The sequence below is a fragment of the Acartia tonsa genome, chromosome 6 (genome assembly GCF_053477335.1).
Source record: "Acartia tonsa isolate MP-2025a chromosome 6, ASM5347733v1, whole genome shotgun sequence".
Classification (NCBI taxonomy): Eukaryota; Metazoa; Arthropoda; class Copepoda; order Calanoida; family Acartiidae; genus Acartia; species Acartia tonsa.
Window position 1 is genome coordinate 34,264,187 of NC_137265.1, and position 21,517 is coordinate 34,285,703.

The 21,517-nt window shown below is 32.7% G+C and overlaps 2 protein-coding genes and 1 long non-coding RNA gene across 5 annotated transcripts; 2 read left to right on the plus strand and 1 right to left on the minus strand.

Annotated features, from left to right (window-relative positions):
* Positions 1 to 16: 16 nt before the first annotated feature.
* On the plus strand, positions 17 to 7,090 carry LOC145322467 (DNA repair protein RAD51 homolog 4-like). The gene is made up of 10 exons (XM_080164474.1): positions 17 to 88; positions 2,738 to 2,864; positions 3,565 to 3,616; positions 3,984 to 4,019; positions 4,312 to 4,389; positions 4,703 to 4,796; positions 5,252 to 5,344; positions 5,744 to 5,842; positions 6,425 to 6,487; positions 6,807 to 7,090. Exons 5-10 carry the CDS (start codon positions 4,326 to 4,328, stop codon positions 6,922 to 6,924), a joined length of 531 nt encoding a protein of 176 aa, XP_080020600.1. The 5' UTR covers positions 17 to 88; positions 2,738 to 2,864; positions 3,565 to 3,616; positions 3,984 to 4,019; positions 4,312 to 4,325; the 3' UTR covers positions 6,925 to 7,090.
* LOC145322469 (uncharacterized) lies at positions 674 to 2,690 on the minus strand. 2 transcript variants are annotated; one of them, XR_013880716.1, is made up of 4 exons: positions 1,762 to 2,690; positions 1,229 to 1,409; positions 927 to 1,093; positions 674 to 722 (listed from the first exon to the last, which is right to left on the minus strand). It is a non-coding gene; the product is annotated as an uncharacterized LOC145322469 (long non-coding RNA). The 2 variants fall into 2 exon arrangements; XR_013880715.1 differs by lacking the exon at positions 1,762 to 2,690 and having other exon boundaries at positions 1,229 to 1,751.
* On the plus strand, positions 7,083 to 21,225 carry LOC145322462 (sec1 family domain-containing protein 2-like). 2 transcript variants are annotated; one of them, XM_080164467.1, is made up of 22 exons: positions 7,083 to 7,161; positions 7,525 to 7,595; positions 7,797 to 7,891; positions 9,111 to 9,186; positions 9,713 to 9,802; positions 10,433 to 10,532; positions 10,921 to 11,036; positions 11,317 to 11,367; positions 11,451 to 11,532; positions 11,924 to 12,026; positions 12,341 to 12,424; positions 13,833 to 13,901; positions 14,532 to 14,661; positions 14,909 to 15,044; positions 15,444 to 15,511; positions 15,820 to 15,945; positions 16,585 to 16,683; positions 18,028 to 18,152; positions 18,981 to 19,051; positions 19,594 to 19,688; positions 20,039 to 20,105; positions 20,582 to 21,225. In XM_080164467.1, exons 1-22 carry the CDS (start codon positions 7,138 to 7,140, stop codon positions 20,693 to 20,695), a joined length of 1,992 nt encoding a protein of 663 aa, XP_080020593.1. In that variant the 5' UTR covers positions 7,083 to 7,137; the 3' UTR covers positions 20,696 to 21,225. The 2 variants fall into 2 exon arrangements, with proteins under 2 accessions (XP_080020593.1, XP_080020594.1); XM_080164468.1 differs by lacking the exons at positions 18,028 to 18,152; positions 18,981 to 19,051; positions 19,594 to 19,688; positions 20,039 to 20,105; positions 20,582 to 21,225 and adding an exon at positions 17,627 to 17,804.
* Positions 21,226 to 21,517: the final 292 nt, after the last annotated feature.

The following is a 21,517-nucleotide window of genomic DNA, read 5'->3' on the forward strand; positions in this document are numbered from 1 at the left end:
TTAAACATAACTTTCTAGTTCTGTGCAAGATTTTCTTTCTCTTAATCCAGAAAAATTAGTCAATATTCTTGACATTTCATACACACAGGTGAGCCGTTTCAGAGATATTAAAGGACAGTGAAAGGTAAATGTATGTACATGAATTTCCATCAAGGTTAATGACACTGACATTTAGAAGTATTACAACTTAGTTAAAGATATAATAGTGTGTCAATGGATATAGAATATACGTGAATATTAAAACAGGGGAAAAATTGTCATACATTTAGGTTGCTAACACGCGAAATCGTTTATTGGTCAGTTATTTTATCCAGTGGGTTAAAGGGGGTGAATGGGGGCTATCGTTATTTTAGCACGCTGCGTGTTTCACTTTTTTATATAATTTGACAATCTGTTGTAAGATCAAAGTAATAATATATTCATTAGTCTGTCCAACAATGGCTCAATTATTATTTTGATATTTAAGGTTGTTAAGCTCCATGATGACATCTTCATATCTTTAGTTGGAGCTCCAGGAATTAAATCTTATCAAATATTTTGCAGTACGGCTCTAAATCTGGTTTGTTTCTTGTAGCGGACGGCTCACCTTTGCTTTTCAGAGCCACTCAATCTTGGTCCGCTGGAATTTCATTTCTGTGGTTTTGACATTTTATCAGTTTCTTTCAATGTAGTCTGGAAATAGTAGAGCAGTTATTTTGACTCGAATGTTCGGTAAAATTAACCTAGAATAAAAAAAAACAATGTTAATTCTAGGTAGTTACAATAAGAACGGGTTGGCTAATAAAAGTGCACTTATAAATAAAGAAATGAAAGAATAAAAGATAAAAAGAAATTAAATTTACAATTTACATTCCATACTAAAGTCTTTGTTCACTTAAATTCATTCTACTTAATGTATTAAAGAATATGAGCTATAAAGTACTTACATTGGCTCTCTGTTAGGTTTGAAGTTTGGTTCCAGTAGAATAGTACATATCCAATTAATCCCCTAGTTGCGTTGTTAGGGTTGGTGTTCTTTCCTTGATGGTATTTAGCTTTGAGTTATTGTGACTTGTTCTCATTAGCTTTGGTTGTAGCTGTTCTTGTTAACGTCCTGCAAAGATAACAATTGTTAGACAAGGCCAGATTATATTTCCTTATTGACGTCAGATTATTTAAACATTATTTTGAACATTTACTTGAATCCTTGCTACAATAAAGGAATTAAAAAGAGTATAATATTCTATACCTTTTATTTCAGTGTGATAAGCAAATCCCTTTACAGGTAGGGCACACTAGTTTCTCCAATTATCCAAGGCTGGTTTTCCGCCAATCAAATTAGTTCTGCTTAGGGGTCTTTTGTTTAGGGGTCTTTCTAGCATTAGGGGTCTTTCACACAACACAGATCTGTTCTCTGTTTGGGTATCCACCTAAAATGGAACAGTATTATTGGAGGCCATTATAATGGAGGTTTAAATTATGTACTTTAGCTCTTTATTCTTTATATAATTTACGTTGGTTTGACTTTACCAAAACATTTGATACACTAAGTTTACTTCAATAGAAAGTTCATTAAGTCAATTGATGTTAGTTTGACTTTAACAAAACATTTGAAACGTTGTTTAATTTAAATTCAATCTTCATATGATTTGGTGTTAGTTTGACTTCAACAAAACATTTGATACTATTTAAATATTTTCACCTTATTGTCCATTTATCTTGCATTGATGTATCCTTTCAACGACTTCGCTGTTACAAATTAAAATATAAAAATTTTCTCACCTAGGTAGCCACCCGTTATATTAAATATTTATTTATTCACTTACTTTTACTTTCTGAAATAAGAAAAAGGCTTTAAAACTTTAAGTTGCTTTTGATTTTGCGTGCACATATATTCTTTACAATGATTTCCTATGAACAAATACAGATTTAAATTCTTATTGGACATAATTGTCTTTCTTTTCTTTACTTTAATTACTTTGGACACAATTTTCATAGAATAAGTATTTAAGAGTGGGAATGAAATTTAGTAATTTAGAAATTAATATTTAGTACTATAATTGGGTGGCGTGATGTGAAGATAAGCTGTTGACAAAGCAGTTTGTAGGCTCAGGTCTACTCTTTTCTCAGAATCATGTTGTAACTCTTTTCTCCTCTTAACTTTTTCTCCATGATTTCAACAGTTAACTTGTTCATCTTTTACAATGTCTTCGCCCCTTTCTTCAGTAAATCTTCGCCCCTTTTCTTCATCAAATTACTTGTTTCTACACCACAACATTACTACTCTTTACTCGGCACTCTATGGCTTGTGTCAACATCTCAACTGTGGCTCATAACTCCTAAATAGTTAGGATTAGCATACGTCCGTTACATTTCTGCTGGATTCGATGGAATGTTGTATCTTTGGATCGTATTTTAAACAAATTTCAACGAAAATTGATAGGCCTTAGAAAAAAAACTAACCTTTTATTTTCAATTTAAAAAAATTAAAGCGGGTTCTGTGCCTTCAGTGGTAAATTAACGTTTATCCCATGTAGCGATCGAAAAGATCCCTTTTCTTTCAAAAACATCCAATTTGACGGATTGACGAACAAAGTGACAAGGCATAGATGGTGGGTATTGGCAATCAAAATATTTGCATCTTATCTCCTTGCCCTAAACCTTGTCATCTTATTATTACAGACATGTCACAGTGCAGATGCTTATAGGCTAGGGAAATTTTAACAAATGTTTATAGTAAAATTCGTTCCTTTCATAGCCTTGCGAACAGACAGACAGATAAGAGTTATTGAGCAGAATCAAGTTTTGAGATATTTTCCAAGTTGGGGAGAAATGAAGTTATAATTAAATCTGGAGCTCATGAATTGGATAATATCTTATCTCAGGTAAGTTTTAAAAATTCCATTTATTTTATGAAAGAATCATTATCTTTTAATATGTAGTTTTTTATGTTTGGTATCGTTATAATGAAACTGATGTCAAATTCTAATTGTGTAATTTTTTTCTGTGTACTTAAGAAATAATGGGTCATGTTTCAATTTATTTGAAAGTTGTTTCACATCTGAAGATTGTAAGACTATAATACAATAATTGTAATTGTAAGTTTTTTTACTTTTAATCTTTATACTAAAGTAACAGGATGTCTGTTTGTGTGTCTGTGTGTTTGTACCAAAGATTCTCGCTAACCGCTGAACAAATCGGGTTCTCCTTAACAGGGTAGCTTCTCATAGGTCCCGGGAAGGTTTGTAACTATTTTGGGGGAGGATACCACCACCCTCCCAAGAAAAATCGCACCTAGAAAAAATCCCCCCCCCCAAAAAAAATTATTTTTATAAAAAAATTTTATAACTATTTTGAGGGAGGGTACCACCACCCTCTCAAGAAAAATCGCCCCTAGAAAAAAATTTCCCCCCCCAAAAAAAAATCTAAATGATAAATTGGGTTATCAAATTCGACTCTCCCCTCTTCAAGTGACCCTAGAGGCCTCTAGGGGCGTAGCCGCTAGTAATTATATATAATGGTATTTCAATATTTAAACAGAGCTTTAACTAAAGAAAAAAATCAATAATATATTTTCTTGATTAGGGTGGATTTAAAACTGGCCGGGTGTATGAAATATTTGGCCAAGCAGGATCAGGTACATATTAATTAGCTCAATATTTATTTCTCAAGACCCCAACTAGTACCTATTCATAAAAAAAAGAATTTAAAAAACTATCCCTCGTAATATCTTAGCTACCCTTTAACAAGAGTATGTCCGGCTCTGAACGCATATCACGATACAGTCGCTGTGCAGTTTCTCTCTGTATTTGATAAACAACGATACATACACTTACACTTAAATCTTAAGCGAACAGGTAGTCAATGCGAAAAAATAGACATTTTTCTATGGTGAAGTTATGTTATCAACAAACTTGGTGTAAATTTCTCAGTTAGTGTCTTTTGTTTAAATTGCCTGTAGCCATTTATTTTGAATTGTTTTATAAAATTTATTTATCTTTTAGGAAAAACACAACTCTGCTTTAGCATAGCTGTTGAAGGTAGGACTAGTTTTATTTTTTTTTAAGCAAATACAAAAACAAATTTAGTAAACAAAAACATATTTGTCATTTTTTAATGTGTAATAAATTACTTTTCTGTAAAGATTAGTTGCTGTCATACAAAGTACACTGATTGATTAATTTTGAAATAAATTGAAAATAAGGGGGGAATAGAGTTAACCACTGCAGTGGATGGGCACAATGTATAGTACACAATATAACCTAACCTGGCATGATCTTTGTGTGATAGAATCGAAGATTATTTTGAAGTTATCATGTAAAAAATATTCAGGGTTAATAAAGAGAATGGAAGTTTGCTATGTAGACACCAAAAATGATTTAGTTCCTCAAAGGATACTACAAATTCTACAGGAAATTATTTTGGAAAACTTCTAATCACAAAGAAAAATACCTACAATTTTTGTAATTTTTAAAAGTAGAGGCTGAAAAGGGGGGAGGGCCGGGGGGGAACTACTGAAATAAATTAATTTTCATAAGTTCTTTCTGTATAAATTAGCTGTCAACCTGTATTTTCTCCCATGTAATTTGTTGAAATGTAAGAGTTCAATATTTGTTGAGTGTTTTCCCCCACATTTTTGTGCAAATAAACCTACGTGTAAAACTTAGATACCCCTTTAGATATATATCATTTATGTTAAAATTGGTTTCCAAAAAAAACTTGTAGGCGAGAACAAATAACTCAAGCAGTTTAGATATTCTAAATAAAATTAATGTTTATAAATGCTTTAATGCCCAAAATCTACTTCAAACTTTAAGGTTAGTTTAAAATTTAACTTACAGAATAAGTGCAGCAACAACAATTTTTAAGACTAGCGGTTACGCCCCTATAGGCCTCCAGGAGCACATGAGGAAAGTAAGGGGGAAGATGACCCTCGATTTTAGTTTTAAAAGAGAAAAAGTGAAAATAAGTTTTTGTGAGTGGTTCATTGTTATTTATGGTTGATTTATCTTTGAAAGGCGAATCCTCACAAAAATAGTAATGAATATTTCCTGAAACTATAAAAGTCTTCATAAGGAAAACCATATTGGTTGAGCTGATAGCGAGATAATTGGCAACACACGGACAGACAGGCTTATATCATGTTACTTAGTTTTTCTTAATGTCCAATAACACTGTTTGATTTTAAGTGAAATAAATTAGAATTTCTTTCTTCATTAAATACAGATGATGTTTAGTGTTTACATATTATAATAATTTTTTTTATTCGTAGACTGATATCAGAAGGGGTGAAGAGTAAGAACAACCAGATAAGATTAGTAATACTTGATAACCTAGTTTCCAACCTCTTACCAATATTGACCGAAGGAAGGAAATAAAAAAATATTAGTAACTTTTAAGGGGTGGTGATTTTTGGATACATCGCGTAAATTATGCATCAAAGACAAATGATTAATAAGTTGATCAAAAGAGAAAGTAAAATTTTTTTGGTGGGGAGTTATTTTTCAGAGGCGTCTTTTCTGTGGAGAATGTAGGCAACCTAACCCACAATAGTTTTAAACCTTCCCGGGACCTATAAGAAGCTTCACTGGAAAGGAAAACCATATCGGTTCTGCTGGTAGCGAGATCTTTCGGTACACACAGACAGACTCATGGAAATCCTGTTACTTTTATGTAAGGATTTTAAGAGATATCAATTGTCTATAACTGTATTGATTGTCAGGAAAGTTTACCCTAAAATAAATTTGATTTCCATAAACCCAACAGATTTGAAGCTTGCCTCCAGTTATTCTAGCAGGATGTCTCAATGTCTGCAGAAATTAGCTAGTCAAGGATGCTGTGTGGTTACTACAAATAATGCCAGGTTGGTTTTCATGAATGATTGCTGTTTTTTTACCATACTAGCAATTGCCCCCCTAGCATCTAAGGGTTTGTATATGAATCTAAAAATAAAATAACATAAAACTAAATCTTGACATATGTTAAGCTTTTCTAAAGTGTAGAACTTTGGTTCATTAGTTATCAAAAATTTAACCTTACTGCTTTATAGAATAGGATTATCATGTCTAAATTATTCTGAGATTTGTAAATCATAAAAGGCAAGGATCGTTTGACAAATAAAATCCACGTCCTGCTGTCCAATTAACAATTTTATCATTATATAACAGTAACAGGATGTGTGTGTATGTCTGTCTATTTTTGTACCTAAAAATCTTCCTAGCCACTCAATATCGTTCTCCTATAATAATTTGTATATTTTTAGGTAAGGTACCACCACCCTCCCAAGAGAAATTGCACCTAGAAAAATCCCCTCCACAAAACAAACTATTTTATGAATAATGTATAACCCCAGTCTGAGTGTTTCAAGTGTCCTAATTTTATATAAATTGAAGTTGGTTGTCGGAAGTTTAGAAAATCATTATATATTAATTTAAATTTTTTTTAGATACTTTGAAGGGGAATTAAATCCTGCTCTGGGAAAAATCTGGACAAGATTGGCAGATATTAGGTAATGTTATATAATACTTTTAGCTTTCAACTTTAGACAGTAAATAATAATTTGTTTTTTGATTCATTATTAACATTAGTCGCTTTTGAGTTTATTTAGTTTAAATTTTCTACATTTTTCTAACATAGGTTTCTAACACTGTAACTTCGAGTGTCATTCATGCATGAACTAAACCAAATACGTTTAGAAGGGTTGTGTTTCCATATTCCCATTGGGATCACCACTCCCCTCCCTCCCTCCCTCCGAGATAATTCAACACCCCTCTTGTTTTCTATATTACATTTCATGCAACTAAACTAAACGTTCTTTTCAATTTTAGGTTAAAAATAGAATATTCCAAAGTTGAAGAAACCAGAAAGCTAACAATAGTGAAAGGAGAGAAAAAACAAGTTGAAACAGAATGTATTTTTACCATCAGCAAAGCTGGAGTCCAATAAAACTGGAAGGAATATTTCACCTGAAAATATTTTTCCTCTAAATTTTGTAAATTCATAATATTTTGTAGTTTACCTATTTTTAATTTTGTAATGTATTTGGTATGAAACGTGTTTGATATGAGCTTAAATTAAATATTATTATTATGTAAAAATATTTCAGAAAAAATGTTAAATATTTTCTTATGATATACAAGAATAAAAAGATAGATAAACATGGAAATATCTAATATAGCGAAGGTAATTATCTACTGACACCTAAGATTAGAATGATTAGCTTTACTTTTGTACTTTCTACGCCCCAGCTTCTAGTATTTTGTTTTTAAGATATACGATTCTCCTAAATGATCTTTATATTTGAAGGTTGTTATTTTATTGGGATGTAAAAGTTGTAACTCCTAATAAAATTGAAACCACCACAGGAATAGTTAGTATATTTTCCCTGATAACTGTAGCTTTGTTGATCAAATACAAGTTGAGATCTTATGCTTAAGACCTGGCTATGACAGTGAAACAATCTTTTATTTCTTTAAATTAATGAAGAATTTTGATTTTAATACAGCTCCCTATTAAAACCTTTCAAATTTTTCTTTGTCTCCAAAGGTGTATTGGAGTGAAATAGCAAAGAAATGTCAGCGAGCAACTGTTTTTATTGATGATCCATCTGCTGAATGGTAAGTATAACTTTGCATTCGCAATGGTTTTAAATGGTAAAAACAATCAAGTCTAGAAATATCGCAGTAGAAACAGTAAACATTATTACAGAATTATAATAACAAACTAGTTTAAATTTTAAAATATTTTTCTCATCTTTTCCTTGAAATGGAGAATTAATTCATTTAAAATGAAATGGAAGTCTAATTATGCTGTTTTAGTTTACACTGGAGTGGAGGTTTGAAAGTATTAGAGCCCGCAAATAGAGTTCTAGAATTTTCAAGCTTTGAATCTGCACCAAAGAAAGATAAGAAAGGTAAAACAAATATTATAGCAAAGTAACTCATCACCCAGATAGATCTTTCTCAAACGTTAATGTTAAGAAGTGATAGATAGATAACAAAGTTGAAATTTTTTTTATTCTAGTAAAAATCAAGGAATAAGATATTTCCTTATTTCTATATTTATGTAAACACTAGAAACAAACAACATGGACGTCCAAGCTTTTTATTTTAGGGGAGGGGGGATGTAAATGAAGTGTTTGGATTTGAGTCAAATCTTATATTTTTACAAAAATAATGGAGGTGTCTGTCTACGGCATTCTCAAATTTGTTAATGGGTGGAGGCAGGGTTGTCGAATTGGGCACTTTTTTTGATATTGGGCGGCCCAATTGCCCAAAAGGGTTTTAGGCGGGTTTTGGGCGCCCAAAAGTGGTTTTGGGCACCCTTTTTGGGCAAATGTCGTAAAAAGCATATAAAAAGGATATAAAATAGCCTAAAACCATACCTAGACTTATTATTAGAAATAAAATAGCCTAAAACCATCTCAGGACCTATAAAGGCTCCACTGGAAAGGAGAACTATATCGGTTCAGCAGTTAGCGAAATCCTTCTCTAGATACAAAAAAGCTTACTAATTTATATTAAGTTAACTAGCGCACTTGAGGAGGGGAGAGTCAAATTGATAATCCAATTATTATATTAGATTTTTAAAAAAAAGTAAAAAAAATTTTGGGAGGAATAATTTTTTTTTTTGGGGGGGGGGTTGAGTTTCCTCACCCCATTTTTATTTTTAGTTTAAAAAAAATTTTAAAAAAGTTTTGGGGAGTGTAATTTTCTTCTAGGGGCGATTTCTCTTAGGAGGGTGGTGGTACCCTCCCCCAAAATAGTTATAAACCTTCTCAGAACCTATGAGAAGCTACCCTGTTAAGGAGAACCCGATCGGTTAGCGAGATCCTTCGGTACAAAAACACAAACAAACAGACACACATCCTGTTACTTTAGTATAAGGATATCATCCAAAAAATAGGCCCGCCCCCCTATTTTTTAACCCCCTCCCCTTTTTCTCTCCCCCTAAAAGGAGGATGCCCAAAACTGCACAAAAGGACCTTATATTGGGCGGCCCAAAACCGCCTGCCCAAAACTGCCCGCCCAAAAGCGCCCGCCCAAAATGACAACCCTGGGTGGAGGGTGTAATAACCCCTCTACTTTCTGAACATTTTTCTATTAATTTATTTTATTATCTATTTTATTTAGGTGTATTTATTGTAACAAATCCTGCTTTGCCCAAAAATGAAAGAATTTTGAAGGATATAATTTCAAACAGCTCCTTAGGAATCTTTTAAACTTATTATTTACAAGGAAGCCATAACATTATCCACATTCCTGAAATCTTATTATAATTGCAACTTTAACATTAGCAAAGCATTTGATATATACAATAAGAGACAGAAAATTTATTTTTTTAATTTCTCGTATTCATTCGAATCCGGTGGATAGGAACCGGTTCTCATCCATACGAAAAAATTATGTCTAGCATCGTATTATATCCAGCTTTCTACGAATATAAAAATGTACAATCATAAGATTAAAACTAGTTTTTTAGCCGGTGCCTTCGGCACCTCGGGGCTAAAAAACTAGTTTTAATCTCATAATTGTACATTCTATATCCGCGGAAAGCCGTTTATAATACGATGCGAAAAATAACTATTCCTTTTTTTAATTTTGAGAGGAAAAATGTTTTTCTTATATATAAATCTTCTATGTTTATTGTTTATAGGTATATAAGAAAATTTATGAAAAATGTAAGCTTGACATAAACAAAGCATTAGATAGTTGTTAAAAGATGTAAATTACCCAGAATATTGTATTGTGATATCATCATGTCAGCCAAATGTACTGACAGCCACAAGATTTCCTGCCAGAGACTTTAATGTTGAGGATAAAAGGTAAGTTATTATTTTAGATTTCAGATATCTAAAGGGAGGGGGCGGTTGTGACACTTTTTGAAACCAAAACTTAGGAATTCAACTTACAGCACTGAAATTTGGAATGACAGCCGCTTTAAAGAGGAACAATGTGGAACTATGAAGACAAGTTGGCGAAACCGGCGCTATCGCCGTTTCCTGCCTAAAAACAATTAGGCGATAGCGGCGGTTCCGCCGCCGTTTCTTCACAATTCCACATTGTACCTCTTTGAAGCAACTGCTATAACAAATTTCAGTGCTGTAACTCTTTTTTTATGTAAGTTCCTTTGACTTTTAGTTTGGGTTTCAAAAAGTGTCACAACCGTCTCCCCCCTTTTTGAGTTTATGTTATGATATTGATGAATTACATTGTAGGAATCAAGGCATTTTTTTGTCTTTTAAACTGATTGAAAATTGGTTTATGCCTTGTTGTTTTATCAATTTTTTGGTTTCTATTTATCCCTGTAAAAAATTTAATAACGCGTTTTACTATTTAACACGATACAAAAGTAAATATAAGATTGTATCTTATTAGGTTTAGTGCCAGTTTCGCCACTACACGAACATACAATAACTCAGTTTTAAGCGACAATTCAACTTATTGATATTCAGTGGAACGGATTGGTTGGAGCAGAGCGTGCTAGATTGGATGGGAAATAAGAATTATACCGTGGAAATTCTGTTCTATCCTGTCTTCATCTGCCCTATTATCAGGAAAGGAACACTGATAACTTAACTTTCTAGTCAACTTGTGACTGTAGCGTATATCCGCATGTTATCGGGCATGTGACAGGTTCGAGTCTTGGCCCATCACAGTATCATAACTAAATCTGTTAAACTGTCCCTACTGCTATTATTTCAAATGCGCGACATTTTTAGAAATAGTTTGGGAATGCCTAGGCCCAAAACAGTCGCTTATCATTACTATTCTTAGTTAGGACTTACAGTCAATAATCATGTAATGGTGTAATTGTGTATGGTTGTTTGTTTTTTTAAGGTCATTTGACAATATGATCTTGTACATTTTACAATCCTTAGATGTAAAAAGGCGTATAAGTAAAATACTATTTTTAATAAGCAATTTGTTCTTTCATGAATATAGAGAGACGTTTTTCACACCCGGATTTTTCCGTTTGTACCCACTGCTGGAGAATGACTTGACTAGGTGCCAGGCATACTGGAGGGTTTTTAACCAGAATCAACCCCTACCTACTGGGTAATTATTCTTTTGACATTGTTTCTTGTAAACATAATCCATTTGGTTCTAAAAATTCCAATTTTGTTTGTTGGTTTTCTTAAGTTGTTACATTATTATATAAGAAAACTACAAATTAGCACATTATTTTTCGTGGATAACTGGCTTAAATCGATTGGAATTAAACAAATTTACTGAAAATATATTTTAATAAAATCATCTGTATGTTCAAGTCAAGAAAAAGAAAATATATTTTTAAAAGTTTAGTTTTCCCTGTATTCTAATTATTTTTTTATTTCAGGGAAGGAAGTCAGTACATGGTTTATACACAAGAACTTAAAAATCAAATAAGGTAAAAAAAACAACATCACTTTTAAGATATTTTTGATTTCCCCAACTAATCTTTTTAGTTAAAGAAATTATTGTTATGTTTAGACAGCTTATTGGAAATCTGCATTCTCTGTTTGGAAGCCTACGGTTGAAAGAAGAAATTTGGTCTGTTGGTCCTTTTGCTAAGGTAGGATGATATGATCATTATCTTGTGTTGTATAGAAGTTTTATACAGTTATGGGAAGCCGTTGGTTACATCAACACGTTCAGACAATCTAATTTTACTGTCTCTCAAGGGGCATAGTATTCGAAGGGGCAGATAGCTTAAAACCAAGACTTAAATCTGTAAACAAAATAGCCAAAAATCCCTAGAGAACCTATGTGTAGCTTACCTAAAATAGAGATCCCAATCGGTTTAGGAGATATTAAGAACTTAAGCTTCAGACTAAAATCCTTACTACTTTATATAATAAGAATGTCTCGTACATAATATCATAGGACTCTTGTAATTTATGCAATTGTAATTCTTCATAGTTTGATAATCATAAACAAAGTATTTGACAGCTCCTTGTATATAGTGCGTTGGTGATGAGCTGGAGTCCTGGTTGCCTGCCAGGAACCGAAGGAAGACTGCCCATGGAACTGTCAGTCTGGTCCTGGTGGACAGAACTCTTGACCTTGCAGGAATTAATGCATTAGTAATATAAAATCAGGAAAACTATTTTACGTAAAAATTCAATCGTTTTCATTTTATTTAGATATAAATAAAGCTTTAAAAATAGGAAAGAATTATTTTATGTGTTAACTTTTATCCCAAATGTCCTGTATTTAACTAAGATTTTGAGAATTTGGAAAAACTAACCCCTTCCTATTAATTAATATTTCAAAGTAATTGGCATTTATTGTTTAAATTAGACTTCTTATCACCTACAAAAAACTACACCATATTCATTTTCTATTTAAGCTTTATGCAATGCATCCAAAATCTTGTTTAACAGGGACAGTATTGAATGCGGGTGGTGAGTCAGTGTTGGGTAATGTGCTACAGTCACACAAACCTCTAGAGGGACATACATTAGGTAAAATATTACCACTTTTAAGCAACAACTCTATTTGTACAACATACAATACTAGCGGCTACGCCCCCTAGAGGCCTCTAGGGGCACTTGAAGAGCGAGTCGAATTTGATAACCCAATTTCTTTTTTTAGATTTTAAAAGAAAAAGTAAAAAAAAAAATTTTTTTGGGGGGGGGGATTTTTCATTTTTGAGGGGGGTTAGGAGTGTCCCACCCCCCAAGAAAATAATTATAAACCATCCCTGGACCTATGAGAAGCTACCCTGTTAAGTAGAACCCGATCGGTTCAGCGGTTAGCGAGATCCTTCGGTACAAACAAACACACATCCTGTTACTTTAGTATAAGGTTATGAAAGTGGACTATGCACGAACGAGTGCAAGTGATCACCTTTCAGCAGTTATTTTAACAAAATATCATCAAATATTTTGACAAGTTTAACATGATTAAATAACACGGCAAAACATCATCACATGTTGTAAAATGCATTTTAAATTTACCACCCCTTTTTCAAAACACCTATACATTTTTTAAAAGCGAAGCTTTTCTATAATTAGGGTCAGTCCTTACGTCCTTCCGAGATAGATAGCTTTTATTCGTTAATTTAGGCATGTTAGAATTGTCCTATCGATTTCAAACTTTGCATGATGATTCCTGTAGTAGTTGAGTACGATTTAGAAAGCGTAGCAACTCTATAATCATTACCAAAATGTCCGTACGTCCATTTTAAACATGTTGATTTTTTACTTTTTCAACACCAAAATTTCAAGTGTTCTATTTATCCGTTTGATCTGATTTTTGGTATATTGATTCCTGGGACAACAAAGAACAATATTATAAGCGAAGCAACTCTATAATCAAGTCCAAAATGTAAGTATGTTCATAAACATTATCCTGTTTTTAAGAAGTTTTTCAACAAATTTACTTACAATTTTGATTCGACATTTATACATTTATGTTCCGATTTTTCAGTTCAGATACTATACAAGTGTTAATGTCCGTTTGTCCTACCGTTTCAGTGCTTCGCTTTTATGGATGTTGTCATCCTTGTTTCATCAAAAAAGTAAACTTTTGTGTCAAAGCATTTGGTGAGTTAAAATCTCTACTCGTTAGATAATCATTGTAGACCTTAACTTTTTCATTCAGCCCTTGAAAACAAGTATATCCACCAAAAAATGTCTTACATAACTGCTGCTGGAAGGTGCTTGCTCTCGTTCTTAATAGTCCCGTTTCAATTGTCAATTAGCTTTATCCAAATTTCAATTGCTCTGGAAGGAAAATATATTTATTGTATGTATTTTTTTAGTATGTCCTTATCCTTGATTTTAAAAGTTTTGTAAGTGTCCTAAAATAAATATCTATTCTACAAAACATTAAAAGAAAACAAATAGAATTAATGATAAAACTTTTTAGATGTTGGTGTAGACCTGTCAAAACTTTTGAGGGTTTTTTCATCCGAAACCTTTGTTCCTTCATCTTTAGGTTTGTTTAGTATTTTGATTGGAGCTACTAATTGTTTGCAACTGTGGTATGTCTGAACGTCTATTAGTCCTACATAAAAAAGGATTGGCAATTTCGCTTTGATCGTCCCTAGCCTCTAGGGGAAGGTGAGTGTGTTCGAAGGGAGGTCATTAAAATAGCTAAAAGCCAGCTCAAGACATATCTAACGGTCGTCTGAAAAGTACAACCCATTCAGACCAACATTTTCCTAGATCTTTAGCTTAACACTTTAAAAAAAACCTATACTTTTAATTTTATGATCAGCGTTTAAATTTTCTTGTGTAGATTTCTAAAGCTTAAAGACATATTTTAGCTCAAACCAAACTAGTAGTATTTCACTTTTCTTTCCCCCATGATCCAGTAAGATCTCTGTAACGAAATTTTATTTCCAGTATCGCTTCGAAACCGATCAATATCTGGTGGATTAGAACCGGTTCTCAGCCATACTAAAAATTATGTATCGTATTATGTCCAGTTTTGTACAAATATAAAAATGTAAAATTATAAAATGAAAACCAGTTTTTTTAACCCGTGCTTTCGGCATCTACAGGCTAAAAAAATGGTTTTAATCTTATAATTGTACATTTTTATATCCGCGGAAAACTGTGTTAGGTCATGCCGGAAGCTGTGGGGAGGGAGAGGATACTCAGCTCAGAGAATTCATATTCAACAATGAAAAAGACGTCATTGCAAATCTCCATGCTAAGCTTGCTAAACATTCTCCAAGAAAATCAGAAAACAGGTTGAGTTTATATTATGTGATATTAATAAGCCGTTAGTTGCTAGAAAGTCTAGAAAAGTTAAATTTTTGTTTACGTAATATTCCTAAATAAGTCAAAAATGATCATGATAAAAAAATTGAACTGTTGAAATTATGTCCTAATTTACAACCTTGACCATAATCTAACAAAATACCTATGAAGTTAGTCCAAAGGCTTAAAATAATGTTTTCCTCCGAATTTTCTGCAAGTTAAAATGATTTTTTAAAGGAAAAATACAACAGTTGCAAGTGTACAGAATCTGGGGCATAATCTGACAGAATATGAAGGGGATCTGGAGGCAGTGATGGCCAACCTGGCCACAGTGTCCAGAGCCCAGGCTATTCTTAATGCTTCTAATAATCAGGTAAACTGTACGTAGCAACTCTAAATTATCGTCACCAGAAAGTCCGTAGGTCCATTTAAAACATGCTTATATTAACATTTTTATGGTATAATTATCCTATACATTTGAATTTTGGAATAATGATACCTAGGACAACAACAACAAGGTACAATATTTTAAGCGCAACATCTTTAAAATTAAGTTTTCAAAATGTATCCTTTATTTACGCACTTTTACAACAATTTGGTTTCGACTTAATTCACTTATAATTTGATATTCTGATTATTAAGTTCTGACACTCTACAAGTGTTAATGTTCGTTTGTCCTACTGTCTAATTTAATAGGTTCGCTTTTATGGATGTTTTTATCCTTGTTAGTTTATTAATATGAATCTTATTTTAAATAGGTATTATCATTTAGGACATTGTACATAGAAAAAGACTTCAATCGTTGGCTGCTCAGTTCACAAGGGAAATGTTCCATTCAAGGTAATTTTACTTTTTTACAAGACTATAGAGTAGCTGCAGGGAAGGGACATTGGACTGTAAATTACACTAGTACCCAAAGATTTTTAATCACATTTACTAATCTGTTGGCTCAAAAACTTTAGTTTCCATCCTTTTAAACCAATAATTTATTCTACAGAAGGGGTAATTTTGTTTATCGTCCATTGTCTTTTCCCTTAAGATTCCTTACTACTCGAAATGCCAAAACATCAGTAATAGTATTTTTAGTTTACTTTTAGCTATTTAAAATCTTGAATAAAATAAAATAATCATACTATATTTATTTTCAGTGATGGTATATTAGAGCAAATAACGGAACTGTTGTTGGGACGTGGGGACACTTCTCTCAGTCTTGTAGACATTCTAAAGTTATTGGTCTATGTTTATTCTCTTCCAAGTCCGGACTTTCAATTCAGGTATAATATTGAAGACCTTAAGATACAAATATTGTAATGGGGAGGGAGGTAACATTCATTACACTGGTACGGTACCTAAAGTTTTAAAATCACGATATTTTATTTGTTGGCTCAAAAAACTTTGGGTACTTTTACTGAATTTTGATTACCTAGTTAGTTCAAAACTAGTAGAGTCCAAATATTTCGACATATGATTTTAATCTTTAGAACTGTTAATCTTGTGTAATTTGACATACAACTTAATTAACCAACTATCAAAATTCAATGAACGTTTTTAGGCCAACGAATAAGAAAAAATTACTATAAAATATGGGGACTATCATTATAAACAGCGCAATGTCTACCCTTCTCCTCATGTGTAGGAATAGGAAAATTTAAAAGTTGTTGGATTGCTTAGGTATGTACCCAACTTATTGTCATACACTGTCTTATGACTTTCAGACAAAGATTGCCTTGATTTTTAACTTGATAAATGTCCTTTATTTTTTTTTCAAGCCATCTACACAAATGGTCACAAATCAATCTTTAAAGATTTTTTATCCAAGACATTATAGTTCATGAAATTGTGTTATCATCTTTTTTGTTGATAACAATTACAGTATTATATAAATATTTTGTCTGAATGATGATTATTTGCAGAGAGGACGAAGCCGAGAGACTGAAGTCTGTGCTGGGAGAGGAAATATTGAGAGAGGGTAAACAAGAACAACTAGATCCACTCATCACTAAATTAGCAAGGTTAGTGTCTCAGAAAACAATGTCGACAATGTCCATTAATGCGAAGCTCACAACAAATTATGAATTGACGTAACAGACAAAGTGAATTATAAAGGAGTTGTCATTTAAATATGAAAGAATATGCGATATGTCATGAAATTATTTATGTTTCTGAAGCATGACATACAGACAGAAACTGTACTTAATTACATAAAAACAAATCAGCAGAAAATCATAAACAGCAGCTGAGAAAATCCTCCTCCTTTTTATTTGCCTAATACTTTTATTTTCTCGCCTGTTACGTAAAATGTACTTGATTTATATATGATATTAAAATAGCTCTAGCAAGAAATATTTTCTATCCGTATACCTATTCATCTATACGAATTAACATATGATGTCTCAGCAAAAATATATAAACAAAAGTGAAAGGTTAGTTGAGCCAAAAAATCCTTTTGTGAAATGTATACAAGTTAAGGGATAAAGGGCGTTATCCTCTTAGAAATTTTGTTTTCAATTTTTTTCAATTTTGTACCACCCACCCCCCCCCCCCCCGAGACTACCGACGAACAACTATTTTAGGTTAGGTTAGGTTTTAGGCTAGGGAGCCGAGCGCTGCGGCTAGACAGGCAAGGGGGCCGAGCGCTGCGGCTAGGCAGGCAAGGGGGCCGAGCGCTGTGGCTAGGCAGGCTAGGGAGCCGAGCGCTGCGGCCAGAGTTCATAGTTCGTTGTCGGGGGGGGGGGGGGGTACTCAAATTTTCAATATTGAAAAAAAATGTCTAAGAGGATAATACCGGATAAAGATAAGAAACGTGTGTTTCCCTGAAATTTTAGCATTTTTGTCCCCAAGGAAGGAAGAGGACAAAAGGAGTTGGTTGCCCTGAATTTATTGTTATTTTAGCCCCAGGGAGGGGACACAGAAATGAATAAGTTGATTGTCCTGAAATTATTATTTAATCCCCAGGGAGGAGGGAGGGGACAAAGAGATGAATGAGTTGGTTGCCCTGAAATTATTATTTTATTTTATCCCCAGGGAGGAGGGTGGGGACACAGAAATAAATGAGTTGGTTGCCCTGAAATTATTATTTAATCCCCAGGGAGGAGGGAGGGGACAAAGAGATGAATGAGTTGGTTGCCCTGAAATTATTATTTTATTTTATCCCCAGGGAGGAGGGTGGGGACACAGAAATAAATGAGTTGGTTGCCCTGAAATTATTATTTAATCCCCAGGGAGGAGGGAGGGGACAAAGAGATGAATGAGTTGGTTGCCCTAAAATTATTATTATTATTTCCCCAGGGAGGAGGGAGGGAATGAAAAGATGATTTAAGTTGGTTTCCCTGAAATAATTATTATTGTATCCCCAGGGAAGAAGGAGGGGACAAAGAGATGAATGAGTTGGTTGCCCTGAATACTGTGAACAGAATATGGACGCGGCTGGAAGGAGTAATGGCCTACAGACAAAGTATTAAAAAATATACTTCACTAATAGGTAAAATTTAAATCAATTTTAAAAAACATCTTATTTTGAAGTTCTTACCTTTTTTTAAAAAAAACTTCTGTAGATAAAAGGAGGGAGGCGGATGTGCCACTTTTTGAAACGAAAACTAAAAGTCAAAGGAACTCAACTAAAAAAAAGAGTTACAGGTCTGAGATTTTGCATGGCAGTTGCTTTATAGGGTTACGATATGGAACAGTGAAGAAACGGCGGCGCAACCGCCGAAAACCGCCGAGAAATTGCAAAAAGAAATTCGGCGGGAAACGGCGGTTTTCAGCGGTTGCGCCGCCGTTTCTTCACAGTTCCATATTGTACCCCTATAAAGCAACTGCCATGCAAAATCTCAGACCTGTAACTCTTTTTTTAGTTGAGTTCCTTTGTTGACTTTTAGTTTTAGTTTCAAAAAGTGGCACATCCGCCTCCCCCCCCTTTATTGGTTGAAAAGTTTTGTAACTACCAGTTTGGACCAAACCAATCAAAATTTGAAAGAACCAAAGTTTTTGATCCAATGAATAAGATAATGCTGTTATAAAACTATGGGTATTAGTGTAATTCAAAGTTCATTTTTCCTTCCTCCCTAAAATGAAGAATATATTACTTTAAAGTGCAAAATATGTTTTTAGCGAAGCTCCTCTATAATGAGGGTATGTGTGTTTGTCTGACTGGCACTTTAATACACTCAAACAAAGTTTTTTTTTATTAATAACAATTGGTAAATTTTATATTTTAATTGTATACCTAAGTATTTTTGAAAGCTGGTAATGCTCTGCTAGTTATACAACATACATATTATAGTATTTTATTAAGTTTGTTATTATTTAGATGAAAATGGAATGTATAATGGTTTTCTGTCCCAACTACTTGGCGATATTTATGATCCGAGCAGAATAGACGTAAGTACTTTTCCTAGCGCAGCTGCTATATAAATCACGTATATCTGTTAGTCTGGCCGTATGTCTTAACTCCTTGGCGATATCTATCTAGCAGAATATTGTAAGAAGTGCAGCTTATACGTAACCGAATGTAATGTTTTTTCATGCCAATTATTTCTGTGGTTTATTAGAATAGATTGGTGAAAAATAAGAAAAATAATGACCAACACAAACATTTTTGTTTGTTTTGTTGCTTTGATCAAAGAAGTGTGTTTGATATTAACATATTCTTTTTATTACCCATCTACCAGTCCAAAAATCTTATTTGACGCCTGACCACACCGCGTCATAATAGAAACGTCAAAATGTTATCTCTGGCGCTTGATACTTGTAAAAAGAGTTGGTATGATTCTGGGGCACAAGGTCATGCAATCAAAGTTGTTGGTTGTTTGTTGCTTATCCAAATATGTTTTAGTGGGTGTTTGAGTATCATATACCTAGTTAGTTATTAGTTAAATATTATATTTAGCGTTTTAGCACCTTGTAAAATCCTGGTTTTTCAGGTAGATTGTCTGCACTATCATGCAGGAGGCCTAGGGGCCATACTTCGTTCTGGCTTGGGGTGGCTGGGAGCTGCTAACACTAAACAGCATCCGAGGTAATATTTTTTTCAGAAAATGATGCTCCATTATCAATACACCAGATAAAAACTTATGGATGTGTGATTAATTTAGGATAATTGTTAATTCTTAGAAATAACACCCCTCAACACCCAAAGTACGCATTTTTTAAAGAGTGTTTAATGTCACTTAATTTAACACTTAATTTGAATTTATTTATAAATTAATTTGACTAGATGATACAATTTTATATCTCTGAGAAAAGCTGTAAAAAGGATTTTGGTTATTTTGCAGCATTGCTCAGTTAGAATACAATAATTCAGTTCAAGTTTTTCTTCCTAATTCATTTTGTCATGGTTTCAAACTAGAATATTTTTTTTTTTTTCAGACAAAATCCGTGGATACTTGTGTTTGTTCTTGGTGGTGTTACACCTTTAGAAATTAAATTATTACAGGTAGCAATATTAATTTTCATTGTAGGCTGAATGGCATCTATAAAGTCGAATTTATCAAGAATGTTCTAAATTAAAAGTACATCTAAAGCTTTATGATCTAGTTATAGAGTAGCTGCATTCTTATTATTGATATCAAAAACATAAATGTCCAAGGGGGGAAGGGGTAAAGGGGTGTTTACCCCCAACAAATTTTGAAACCCCTCATGTTCATAAATACTCAGATTACCTCCCACAAAATGTACAGCTTGAACATCCCTGATCAGAAACATTCACAAAAGATACCTCATTTGACTCTATAGAGTCTATAGCGTCATTATTGCATAAAAATTGCGCCAATTAAAGTGTAAATTCTTGACTTATTACCTATTATTCTACTTTCTTTTAAAACTTCATTTTTTTCATGTATAGACAAAAAAATTTTGAGAAATTTTATTCTTAGAAATGATGTTATTTAAAAAAATACTATGTGCTTTCAGAACAATGTGGAGGGTACAGAGAGCAAGTTAACAGTGTGTGGTACCAGTGTACTTACTCCTCAATCTTCATTGAATCTACTTTTCAACAACAACCTTCTATTTATGGATTCTTAATCTTTCAAAGAGGACTTATAAAACCCTCCGCCCAATGGAAATCTCTGTTATACTTGTTATGTATTTAAGTTTTAGTATTTAAAAAAGGTTTGTTTTATAAAAGGATTTAATAATGAAAAAAACTTTGTCTCCTGTTAAATTAAATTAAAGATTTTATAACACAAATTAGAAGATTTTTTTCTCTCAAATTATTTTCTCCAAACTTGAAAATATTGCTGCGTTTGCATTTTTATTACTGTAGTGTATTTCATAATTTCTGTAACTTCTTAAGATAGGTTATTTTTTGTTATTGGAATAATGATTTTTATTGATGAATTTAAATTAAGAGTACAGTGCATGATTGAAAAAAAAATTAATTGTTGTTTTACATATTTTCTTGGTTTTTCTCCAAATTAATTTATTGATGCATGTTTTTTTAACTGGAATGTTTAACAACTACAACTGTATGTATTGAAACAAATTGTGATTGAAAGAAAGCTTTTGATACTGTTGACATTTGTTATATTTTTAATAAAATATTATAAATACAATACACTTTGTTTTACATTTAATGATTATTACAATTATTTGGTATATTATTTGTAGCGCAGCTTCTCTATAACTAAGGTCTCCTCGACCATTTATCTGGAGAAAAATGACAAGATTTCGTGATTTGTGCTTTTATATATTAAAAATTTGTTTTTGCTGCGCTATTAATGGACAAAATAATAATATAAAAGGTGTTGTTTTTGTTGAAAGACTGAAAAAGTTGTTATTTAAAATGAAAGAGGGGAGGGGAACTTCTCACTAGAAAATATTTTTAACTCAATTTAAAGTTTTGTT